A 13289-nucleotide genomic window follows, 5' to 3' on the forward strand; every position below is an offset into this window, starting at 1 on the left:
GAAAGGGATTCAAGAACTTTTTTCTTTCTCATAGAATAATGACAGTGTTCATTATCTTGATTGCCCTATTTTTTTATATGAGTGTACACACTTGTCAAAACTCATGGAATTGTACACTAAGATCTGTGCATTTTTCCTCCTGTAATTGTATCCTAATAAAAAGTTACTCTAAATATACAAGTAAATATTTATGCAAAGAAGTCTTCTAAAATTCTGGGATGTAGAAAGACATTCTTCAGCTATCACTAGTAGCCTTCTGAGATACCAAGAATAAGTTCTAAAGAAGGAATAGCAAATTTTCTCTCAAGGCAGTTCTTTTTACAAAATTGACTTGTTCTGCTTTTCTTTACAACTCTGTTCTATTAAGTATTACATATCCTTTACCTAAAAGCCTAATGCTATCTGACATTTAAAGGAAATAATGAACAGTACTAATTTGATTTTATAGTATGGACAAACTGAATTTAGGAGTTATTGGTCTGTCAAATCCCAAAGGAATTGAACATAGGACCCATAAGAAATGAGTTTTTGAGGGAGTTCAGTTAGTATTGGCAAGAAGAGGTTGACCTATTGTTCCCAGAGATTATAGTTATTAGAACATAGGTACTCTTCACTTTGTCTGGTACTATATTAGCTGAAACTTGAGCATGTCAAAATTACATTTTGCTTTGCATGGTTTCATGGAGCTCAGTGTCATCTTGAGACTGATGTGAATTGGAACCATGTCTTAAGAGTTTCTATGGCATGGGGTGCCTGGGTGGCTCAGTGGGGTAAGCCTCTGCCTTTGGCTCAGGTCACAGTCTTAGGGTCCTGGGATCGAGCCCCGCATCAGGCTCCCTGCTTCCCTCTCTCTCTCTGCCTGCCTCTCTGCCTGCTTGTGATCTCTCTCCGTCAAGTAAATAAATAAAATCTTTTAAAAAAGAAAAGAGTTACTATGGCACAACTTAAAGCAAGGACATAGTTCCAGTGTGCATATAGTTTAATTAATAGGATGCATCCAAAATTAGGTTTAATGGTATTAAAAACAACTACTTGAAGTCTCTGGGAAGTGACACAAAAGCAGGGAGAAACTTGAGAAACATTTGCTCTTGAAGGACTTCTCTGAATTTGGGACCTTCTTGCCTGTGAATACTTCATAAACCACCCCATCCCTGCTTCTAGTATAGCAGAAAATCACAGCCTACTAGCTTGAGGGGACAGATGGTGACAGATGAGCTGTGAGTACCAAAGCAGCTGGATATTTGAAGGGGACGTTTTAGAAGCAACAGCAGTACAGAAAGACCAAAACCTAAAATCTGAAATATAAATTCTGCCTTAAACTTATTCTACACATGCTTGTGAGAATCCCCTGGGAACTTGGGAAATGGGTAGGTGGAAACTAGAGCAAGATGTCTGTCCTCTTTATTTATTTTATTTATTTTTATTTTTAAAAAAATGTTTTATTTATATATTTTAGAGAGAATATGAGTAGTGATAGGGGTAGAAGAGGAAGGAGAGGGAGAGACTCTCAAGCAGACTCTGCACTGAGCACAGAGCCCGACATGGGGTTTGATCTCACAACCCAGAGACCATGAGCTAAGCAGAAACCAAGTGTTGGGGACTTAACCAACTGAGCCACCAGGTGCCCCAAGATGTCTGTCCTTGAAAGAGAACTCCTGGTGAGACTTGCAAATTCCCTGTTGCTTTTGACCATGTACATTTCCCAAATTTCACACACCCTAGGAAGCAGAATGCAGAGTCATTACTTAAGGTGTCAGGGCAGGGATGGTTAGGTGGCTCAGTCGGTCAAGCAACAGCCTTCGGCTTGGGTCACGATCCTGGGGTCCTGGGATCGATTTCTGTATCTGGCTCCCTGCTCACTCTGCTTCTCCCTCTGACCCTCCCCCATCTCATGATCTTTCTCATTCTCTCTCTCTCAAATACATAAATTAAAATCTTAAAAAAAAAAAAGGGCAGAAATAAAAGATAACAAAGTAACTACACATTCTGGGAGGACCCCCAAAAGTAAGGGAAATATGGGAAGATGGGTTTCCAAATATAACTCTGCCCAAATCCTTGGCTGATAAAAACACAAGAAAAACCCCAGGGCTAAAAGAAAGAAGTAGCTGGTCATCACATTACCTGATTTCAAGCTTTACTACAAAGCTGTGATCACCAAGACAGCATGGTACTGGCATAAAAATAGACACATAGACCAGTGAACAGAGTAGAGAGCCCAGATATGGACCCTCAACTCTATGGGTAAATAATCTTCGACAAAACAGGAAAAAATATAGAGCAGAAAAAAGACAGTCTCTTCAATAAATGGTGCTGGGAAAACTTGGCAGCTATATGTAGAAGAATGAAACTCGACCATTCTCTTACACCGTACACAAAGATAAACTCAAAATGGATAAAATACCTCAACGTGAGACAGGAATCCATCAGAATCCTAGAGAAGAACATAGGCTGTAACCTCTTCGATATCAGCCACAGCAACTTCTTTCAAGATATGTCTCCAAAGGCAAAGGAAACAAAAGCAAAAATGAACTTTTAGGACTTCCATCAAGATCAAAAGCTTCTGCACAGCAAAGGAAACAGTCAACAAAACAAAGAGGCAACCCACGGAATGGGAGAAGATACTTGCAAATGACAGTACAGACAAAAGGTTGATATCCAGGATCTATAAAGAACTCCTCAAACTCAACACACACAAAACAGATAATCATCTCAAAAACTGGGCAGAAGATATGAACAGACACTTCTCCAATGAAGACATGCAAATGGTTATCAGACACATGAAAAAAATGTTCATCATCACTAGCCATCAGGGAGATTCAAATTAAAACCACATTGAAATACCATCTTACACCAGTTAGAATGGCCAAAATTAGCAAGACAGGAAACAACATGTGTTGGAGAGGATGTGGAGAAAGGGGAACCTTCTTACACTGTTGGTGGAAATGCAAGATAGTGCAGCCACTTGGGAGAACAGTGTGGAGATTCCTCAAGAAATTAAAAATAGAGCTTCCCTATGACCCTGCAATTGCACTACTGGATATTTACCCCAAAGATACAGATGTCGTGAAAAGAAGGGCCACCTGTACCCCAATGTTTATAGCAGCAATGGCCATGGTCTCCAAACTGTGGAAAGAACCAAGATGCCCTTCAGTGGACAAATGGGTAAGGAAGATGTGGTCCATATACACTATGGAGTATTATGCCTCCATCAGAAAGGATGAATACCCAACTTTTGTAGCAACATGAATGGAACTGGAAGGGATTATGCTGAGTGAAATAAGTCAAGCAGAGAGAGTCAATTATCGTATGGTTTCACTTATTTGTGGAGCATAACAAATAACATGGAGGAGATGGGGAGATGGAGAGGAGAAGGGAGTTGAGGGAAATTGGAAGGGGAGGTGAACCATGAGAGACTATGGACTCTGAAAAACAACCTGAGGGTTTTGAAGGGGCGGGGTGGGGGGAGAGGTGGGGGAATCAGGTGGTGGGTATTATAGAGGGCACGGATTGCATGGAGCACTGGGTGCGGTGCAAAAACAATGAATACTGTTATGCTGAAAAGAAATTTAAAAAAAGAAGTAGCTGGAACCTAAAAAAAACTGAGTGGAGATAGCTGCTGCACAAAATAGGAGATCCAGACAAGTGAAATGCCTACCAGAACAGGAACAAGAAAGTAACAGTCATCAAAAGAACAAAACAGATTCCAGACTCACTGCCAGGTGTTTTCTCTAGTATTCAGTTTCCAACCCCAAATTACCAGACCTGTGAAAAAAAATTTTTTTTATATTTGGAATCCATTTTTTAAAAAATATTTTCCAATACTCCAGAAAAAAGTTAGTAGAAACTGATTCAAATAGGTTGAGATGTTGGACTGAGCAGGGAAAGACTGCAAAGCTGCTGTTATGATTATATTCAAGGAATTAAGGAAAACATGTTCAAAGAATTGAAGACATGATATCAGTAAGGGACAAGATACGATTCTTAATAGTGAACACCCTCCCCAGAAAAATGGAAACTCTAGAATTGAAAATTATAATAAATGAATGACAGTTCTTTAAAAGTTCTCAAGAGATTTGATGTAACAACAGAAAAAAGATCAATGACTTGAAGGTAAGTAAAGAAAAAGTATAATCCAGGGGCGCCTGGGTCGCTCAGTGGGCTAAAGCCTCTGCCTTTGGCTCAGGTCATGATCTCAGGGTCCAGGGATCGAGCCCCGCATTGGGCTCTCTGCTCAGCAGGGAGCCTGCTTCCTCCTCTCTCTCTGCCTGCTTGTGATCTCTCTGTCAAATGAACAAATAAAATCTTAAAAAAAAAAAAAGAAAAAAAAGTACAATCCAAAGAACAAGAATCAAAAAGATTGAAGAAGAATAGCAAAAGCCATAGAGACCTGTGTGTTATTAAATAGTTCAACACGAGGGTTATGAAATACCAGAAAGAATGAAAGAAAAGAAAAATGGGAGGACAGTAATACCTGAAGAAATCTTGGCCAAAAATTTTTTGTTTGTTGAAAGCCATTAACTTAAAAATCCAATTAAGGTTAACAAATGCAGCTAGGATAAACCCAAGGAAATCCACATCATGGAATATCATAGTCAAACTGGTGAAAAATAAGGAGATAAGGAGAAAAGAGAAAATCTTGAAAGAAGCAAGAGAAGAATGATACGATAAACATCTGGCTTCTTTTCATAAGTAGAAGTCAACTGTCATTGAAATGATAATTCAAAATTCAGAAATAAAGGATATACTAAAATGTGCTGGAAATGTTAAAAATGTGGATAAATATTAATCACTATATGTGTATATATATATATTTTCTTCTTTGAAAATCTTTTAAAACCTTATGACTAGTTAAAGCAAAGATAATACCATATTTTTGATTTTATAATGTAAGTCATATATAGATGACAGCAATAGCACAAGCAAGGGGAGTAAACAAAAATAAAATGTATAATTTTCTGGAAATAACCCAAGTTTAATGTTAAGTAACTGTGATACGTTGAAGATGCCTGTTTCAATATCTAGAGCAAACACACACACACACACACAGGCAAAAAAATGCATAAACCAATGAATGAAATGGACGATAAACTAAAACTTTTTGTTTGACATAAAAGAAAGAGAAACAGACATTTAAAAAATAGATGAAACAAATAGAAAACAAGGGGAAAAAGCCTAAATCAATATCAGTAATCACAAATATGAATTGGGACAAAACACTCTAATCAAAAGACAAAGTTTGGTAGACGGAATACAAAAGCAAAACTCAACTATATGTCCCCTTGAAGACATGTATTTTAAATACAGATACATGTATTGATGGGAGGAAAAGGGATAGAATTGTTTTGTGAATAACATATGAAAGCTGCAGTGAATATAAATATCTGGAATATTCTAGAGAAGGCAAAACTATATTGCAGAAAGGAGATCAGTGTTGCCTGGGCTAAGCTGGAGCTAGGGGACCCACTGCAGAGGGGTTCAAGGGAAATTATTTCAGTGCTGGGAATTTTCTATATTATGATTATGGAAGTGCTCATACACCTATGCACAGTTGTCCATATTTATCAAACTTTACTTATAAATGAGTTCATTTTATTGTACATAAATATTTCCTCAATATAGCTGTTAAAAAATAATAGCCAGTTTGGCCTGATTTCTTCCCTTTACTGCCTGCCTCTCATGCAGGGTTATTCCCTAGTGAGAACTAGTATCCCAGTCAGTCCAATTATAAAGCCACCCAAAATAGGAAAAGGTAGAGAAGAACAAATCTGGCCAACAAGAGCTTTCCTTCGTTACCTGGGACGATATGTTTTCATGCTGATCTAAGTCAGATGAAACTCAAAAATGGGCAATTCATCAGGAATTAGATTAGCTTTCCTTTAAACTGTCTCCTACTACTCATGAGCCTTATGTTTGGATGGTGATACGATGTAGAAAATATATTTATTCATATTTCATTTTGAAAATAAATTTTTAAATATGTATTTCTGAATGTATATTGGACTTTCCTGTTAAGTTTAATAATATGCTTGTTATCTGGTTAAGTGGAACATGAAAATACAACATATTTAATTTCATTTTTATCCTTAAATGTTGAACTTACATTTTATGAAATGATGCTTTATAATCTTTATTAAATAAATTAGTCTCAGGGCGCCTGGGTGGTCCAGTCAGTTAAGCATCTGCCTTCAGCTCAGTTCATGATCCCTGTGTCCTGCGATGGAGCCCTGTGTCAAGTTCCCTGCTAAGCTTCTCCCTTTCCTCCCCACTCATGCTCTCTCTCCATATATCTCTGAAATGTCTCTCTCTCAAATAAATAAAATCTTAAAAAAAAAAGAGTCTCCAAAGATCTTAGAGCTACTTTATAATTTATATATTTTCCTTGCATTATGACTACATTTTTAATATGGATATATATGTGCCTTTTTTTTTTTTTTTTTTTTAGGCCTGGTTGCAGTATGCTGGAAATTTGGGATGTGGAAGACCCTTCCAATACAGCTAATCCTCCCTTATGTAGTGTCTTGCTCAAGGATGGGAGGCCTTACTTCACCACAGTATTTCAGAATAGTATGTACAGAGTATTAAAGGTTAACTGAGAACAAAACCCACCACACTGTGGTGAAAACAAGTGTGTAGAAAACAACCACTTTGCCTTATTTGCATTAATAAAAATCACAAACTTTAACAAGGGGTCCTTAAAAAAAGAAGATATTAAAAACGATCTCAGGTTATTTTGATTACCAAAAGGTAAATTATTTCATCGGTTTCCATTGAATGTCAGCCTTTTAAAGCTTGTTATTTAAATGATTAAATCATTTCATACTGAATAAACAAATGTCCATTCTAGAAGTTGTAAAGAAAAAAAGATCAATGACATTTAATAATTTAAAGGTAAATGTCAGTCCATTTGTACCCAACTAGATGCTTCAGATTTTCTCTAGTACCAGCATGCACCAGCTCAGACTCTTGAAACCACTTACAATATATTAATGCAGTTTCTGAAATGACACTTCCTTAAAATCCTGATACTAATCACAGCTTCTTTACCTCTGTGAGGAAATTTGTGTGTAACCATGTGTCTATTAAGGTTGTTTTTGCTTTTATTAACCCTCGGGAAAGATCTTTACTAGCTTTTAATAGTTTTTATTATTTCAAGTTAAATATTTTTAAAAACAACTTATTTAGTAATGTTTTAAATGTCTTGAAATGTATTTACCCAACCAAATAAGTATTTTCTATTGATTAGTTCCCAGCTGAGGTTCAACAGGTTATTAATCTGTCTTTATAATCCAGTGAATTTTCTTTTAACATTCAAGTAAAATAAAAACTGCTATGATACAAGACCAAATTTGGGGGTTAAAACATAAGCAGAAAAGAAAATCCAGCTAAATTTATCATTTTTAAGGTCCTAGGTCCTGAATGAAGCAAAGGCATTTTTCATCTCCACAGCCCTGTAATTCAGTGGACATAGTCTTTCTGATCACCATCTTTGTAATAACATATTTCTAAATCCTCATTTATTTTTGGTTTTGAATAAGGAAATTGATGTTTTATATATCTCCTCCTCCAATACGAAACCTGTGCAACAGTAATGCTTTGAGAGTGGGGAATAATTATCTTGAAGATACTGCCGAATGCAAAGATAAACACTAGAAAACAAAAATAAACACTCAAGCAGAGAACTTCTTGAGAGACAGTAAATATGCCACATCTGTAGTACTTTAATATCTGCTTTAAATTAGTCATCTTGGAGTTTTTGTAATTCCCTTATGTTCTTGGCCCTCTGCATTTGGACTAACAAAATTACTTAGTTCTATGGGTTAGTTCATGTATGGGAGGTAGGAGATTATATTTAAGAAAACTGATAAAATTATTTTTCAACTTTTGTAATTGTAAAATATTTTAATACAGGATACAAAACATCTAAGAAAGCATGCCCCATTTTATCAGTATTTTCAAATAACTTATTTGGGCCTAAGTATGGGGCAAAGAAGGAAAGGAGACTTAACATCTAATATTCATAAAAATAAAATACATTTTGGATGATATTTTCATAGGCAATATTTTAAAGAAGTTGGTAGAAGTTTTTAAAAGAAGAGCTGTATTAGCTAATAAAATATAAAAGTATACTTATGTGAATTGACATAGGATAACCAATAAAATTATTTTCAACTTTTATAGTCATAAAGTATTTTAAACACAGGATGCAAAGCAAGCTAAGAAAGCATGCCACATTTTACTTACTTTAGCATTTTCAAATAATTTGTTTTGGTGTGTGGGGCAACAAAGAAAAAATATAAAACCTAATATTCATAAAATTAACACATTTTTGATGGTGTTGTCATAAAAGCTGTTTTTTTTTAAAGTTGTAACTCAACAACAGAAAGGGAAGAATAGTATTAACTAGTTAGATGTCCCATACAGATAAAATGTACTACTATGGATTGTGTTACTTTCATGTACTATGTATATTTGAAAATTAAAAAAGCACTTGAAGATCCTCTGTGTGTTTTCTATCTTTTCTCATCCTTTACTAAGCATACATTTTGACATTGAAATAATTCCAATATGAAGGTAGAAATCACAGGTCCCTGAATTTATCAACAGTGTTTACACAGGCAGTGATCTTTCTTAGCTGTTTAAAAACAACTCTGCATCATCTCACACAGAAGTCAGTGTACTGTGATGGAAATAGTGTGAGCTTTGTAACTAGATGAGTCTAATTTTAAATCCTGGCACTTCTATTTACCAGGTGGATCACCTACCATCCATTTGAACAATATCTATTGAGTGCTTACTATATGCCAGGCACTGTGCTAATTCAGCTCGGTCATGTTATAGGACTGAGCTTCAGTCTCTTCACCTGGAAATTAGAACTCACATTACCTATTTGACAGTGTCCTGATGAGGATTAGTAAGGTGGTGTGTTAAAGCGCTTGGCACATGTAGGTAAGTCACTCAACAAATGTTCGTTCCATACAATCGTTCTCCCTGCATTCTAAATAACCAGCTTAGTAGTATCAAGTTATATAGTAGGTTATTTCATCTCGGAATTTCAAACAGTTCTACCTTTATTCTGTGTCAATAAATAGGAATACTGGGCTACAGCTTGCTTTTGTATGAATATGGCTATTGGCTTCTTTCCTGTACATATTGTTTATTTTTTTGAAATGTGAAGACTGTGCGTGAACACTGCAGGTTGGGTGATGATAGATTTTCCTCAGAGCAGGGCAGTGTCTTCCTTCGTTTCCTATGCTTTTATTTATGTGCACCTATTTGAAACTGGCTAGAAGTGAGTTGCACACAAGCTACAACAACCCCCCCCCACACTTTCTGCTTATCAGAATCTGATGTACAGCTTCAGTGAACAATATGTGTCTTCTACTCTTCTGCTGCTAATACACACCACATCAAAAAACAGAGTACTTTTCATGTAAATTTTAACTTTTAAAAAAAATTGTATTTGAGAGAGAGAAGAGGAGTGGGGGGAGGGAGAGGGAGAAGCAGACTCCCAACTAGGCAGAGAGCCCGACACGGGGCTTGACCCAAGGACTCTGAGATCATGACCTGAGCTGAAGGCAGACATTTAATAAACTGAGCCACCCAGGCACCTCTCATGTCGATTTTAATAATAAAACTATATTTCATTTGATAAGTGTCTATTATACAAGAAAAAAAAAACTCATGGAATTTTTGTTTTCAAAAACAATTTGAAAGAAGGATAAATATTCAACAAGAACCATTACTCTCCGTTTTCTTCCAACTGGTAGGCATATTTTGCTTGTTTTCTTTTAACATAATTTAAACCACTTCAGGTTTTGTTCTTTACACAGCAGATGTGAAAAAGTCTTACAGAGACTATTTTAATGGCTACCTAATATCCCATCAGGTGTGTGTTGGCAGGGGGGGACCATACTGAGTGATTTCCATGTTTACTACTGCATGTATGTGTATGTAGAACATCACTACAATGGATATTTTAGTGCAGTAAGATTTTTAAATTTTCAGATTATTTCCTTAGGATTGTTTCCATAAAATTAAATTTCATTTTAAAAATGTGGATACCCTTAAAGCCTACAATGCAGTTCACCTCAAATTGCCTTTGCAAAAGGATTATATACACCACCTGAAGTCCATATGATAATACTCATTTCACAACACCCAGGCTTATTAAAATTATTTCTTGTTAATTTGTGACACTCAGAGTTATTCATTAATTTACATTTGTTCCATGGCTTCTGAGGTTGGGTACCTATTCACGTCTGTTAAATGGCTGCATTTCCTTTTGTGTATTGCCTCTTTGCATTCATCTGCATTTATATGTGTCTAGCCCAGCACAGAGATTGTCTGTGTTACAGACACTGATTTTTAGTGACACTGTCTTGTCATTGTTCAGTAATGTTGTTGAAGTTGCCATGTGAGTTAGGATATTCTTACTACTCTGTAGGCTGGAGATTATACTTCAGCTGTTTAAAGTAGTTTATAATTTGTACCATATTAAATATATCATATTTAATATTAAATACCAAGTCTCAAAGTCTCCGTGCCTTACCCATTTATTTTATTTATTTTTTAAGATTTTATTTACTTATTTGACAAAGACACTGCAAGAGAGGGAACACAGCAGGGGGAGTGGGAGAGGGAGAGGGAGAAACAGGCCTCCTGCTGAGCAGGGAGCCTAATGGGGGCTTGATCCCAGGACCCTGCAATCATGATCTGAACCAAAGGCAGACTCTTAATGACTGAGCCACCCAGGCGCCCCACCTCACCTGTTTAAATAGATTCAGTGATCATAATTCACGGCTGGATACTGTCAACTTTGTAAGTTATGTATGAAATTTCTGAAACCATTATTGCTCTAAACTGGGTTGCTTTTTATAGCACATAGAAAGCAGGATTAGTAAATTTTTAACAGTTTTGGCCTCATGTGAACTAGTGGAGTTTCATGTCCAATAAAAACTCCCTATGTTCTTAATCTTTAGAAAGTATATTCTCTGTAGCTCTGTTCATATTCTTTGATAAATCCATTGAGTCTCCTCGAAAGAGGGAAGGTTAGAAATAAGGGGAAGGAAAATCTCTTTTTGAATATTCTATTTTAACCATGAGAAGCAAAGGGAAAATTTGAAAAGAATAGGTAAGTATATAACTTAATGCATAAAAATAAAATTTAGATGGGTCAAGAACTTAGAACTTCTAAAACTGAACTTTTAGAAGGAAATGGGGAAATGCAATTTAAAACCACATGACAAAATATACAGGTCTAATAGTAATTGGTGAGAACAGGGAGCAACAAGAACTCATGAAACTGTAGTAGGAGGACAAATTGATATAGCTCTCTTGGGAAATAATTTATTACCTAATAAATTTTTAAAAATACGCAATCCCTGCAACCTACAATTTTACCCTAAAGAAATGCTTGTGCAAATATGCAAGGGAAAACAGTTGCAGGAATAGTTATGGAAACTGGGTGCCTGGGTGGCTCAGTCAGTTAAGTGTCAAACTCTTGATTTTGGCTCAAGTCGTAATCTTGGGGTCATGGGATCAGGCTCTGCCTAGGGCTCCATGCTCAGCACGAAGTCGGCTTATCCCTCTCCTTCTGCTCCTCCCCACTGTTCATTCTCCTTCTTTCCTTCTCTCCCCTCACAAATAAGTAAACTTTTTAAATCTTAAAAAAAATATTTATAGAAGCATTATTCTTATCTTGGGAGGACAGAAGCTGAAAATAGCCTAAAGGACCACCAATAGACCAAATAAAATGGAATATCATACAGGAGTGAAAATGATCTATTCATGTATCAGGAAGACTGAATCTCAAATACAGTGTCAAGAATAAAAAACTAAGTTACCAGGCATGGGACATGTGTGTAAATATGTATGCCACTTATATATAGCCTAAAAGCAAAGGTCGATGGCAAAACAGTAAAAACACAGGCACGATTAATGCAGAGCATAGGCGAGTGATCACTTCTAGCAGAGAACGCAATCCAGGAAGGACCTCGGCTGCTTCAACCATCCTGTTCAAGTTCTTGACTGTTAGGTAGGTAAGTGTTCATTTTATAGTTCTTTAAGATCTACATATGCTTTATAATGTTTGATATATTTTACACTCTTCAAAGTAGGGCTCTGATATAACATCAATGGTTCTTAAATATCAGATTCTCTTCCAGTAGCCCTTGTGTGCTTAAACAAGCATCAGGAGTTGTTCTGATGACTGAGGTCTAGCTAGCCAAGCATTGTCAGACTGTGGATTTCATTGAGCTTCCACTCGTGTGTTACTAGTTTCTTGAAACAGCAGATGGTGTGACAGTGCCTTTATTGAACAGCAAAAACGTAATAGAAATTTTGATAGAAATTTGATTATTTAAAAATTTTTTCTATGAAAGGAATTCACGTGCACTAAGGAAAAGTTGGAAAAATCCTGAATAGTAGTGAAAAGAAAAAATATGATTTTCTAGTACAGCTTTTTAAAAATTGCCACATCATGGTTCATTGGGCTTTGAAGAAAGACCGCATTCATAGAAATTGTATTACAATTCATAATTCATTTTGTTGTCAAGATGAGCAATATAATGGCTTTGTCGTGGCCTTAAAATAGCGTCCATAGGATGAGAACTCTGTATTTGCAACCAAGCATAGGATTTGATAGCCTATGTCTATTAGATACCCATGTTCTATATAATATATAGAAACATTACAAATTGGATTTTTTTTTTAATGTCAAGATTTTTACTGTCCAACTTGAAGATAGTACATTGATTAGGACTTCAAATTAGGCTCCCTGTTTCTCTTGAATCATGTTAAATTATTTTTTTTTTTACCTCTTCTGCTGATTAAATACCAAAATTAGAAAGAAATACAAAATGAGCCTACTTAATAACACATCCATAAAGAGCTGTTTTTTTCCAAAAGAAAAAATTTCTAGCCTGGTTTTCAGTAATATTAAACAGGAGACATTGCTTTTCTTTGAAATGAGGCCTAATCAAGTATCCAGTTTTGAGCTTAGATGCTAACTGGTGGTAACCATCTCTGACAGACGCCCTGGCACAACTGAAGGGATACTTGAGCAGACCCTGTCACTTCACAGAAGACTTTCCTCCCATGGATGCTGCTTGATCTGCATCTTAAAGGGAAGGTAAGGGGCACCTGGGTGGCTCAGTGGGTTAAAGCCTCTGCCTTCGGCTCAGGTCATGATCCCAGAGTCCTGGGATCGAGCCCCACATGGGGCTCTCTGCTCAGCAGGGAGCCTGCTTCCTCCTCTTTCTCTCTCCTGCCTCTCTGCCTACTTGTGATCT

General features: G+C 36.3%; 1 protein-coding gene across 1 annotated transcript in view; it reads left to right on the forward strand.

Moving 5' to 3' along the window:
* Nucleotides 1–8497, forward strand: part of DPY19L2 (dpy-19 like 2) — a 91143-nt gene extending 82646 nt beyond the window's left edge. Inside the window, exon 22 of the mRNA XM_082693176.1 lies at nt 6443–8497. Within this exon, the coding sequence (XP_082549302.1) occupies nt 6443–6593 (151 nt within the window). The 3' untranslated portion in view covers nt 6594–8497. The remainder of the gene's footprint in view (nt 1–6442) is intronic.
* The last annotated feature ends 4792 nt before the right edge of the window (nt 8498–13289 follow it).

This window comes from Mustela nivalis (genome assembly GCF_964662115.1).
Source record: "Mustela nivalis genome assembly, chromosome: 12".
Lineage (NCBI taxonomy): Eukaryota > Metazoa > Chordata > Mammalia > Carnivora > Mustelidae > Mustela > Mustela nivalis.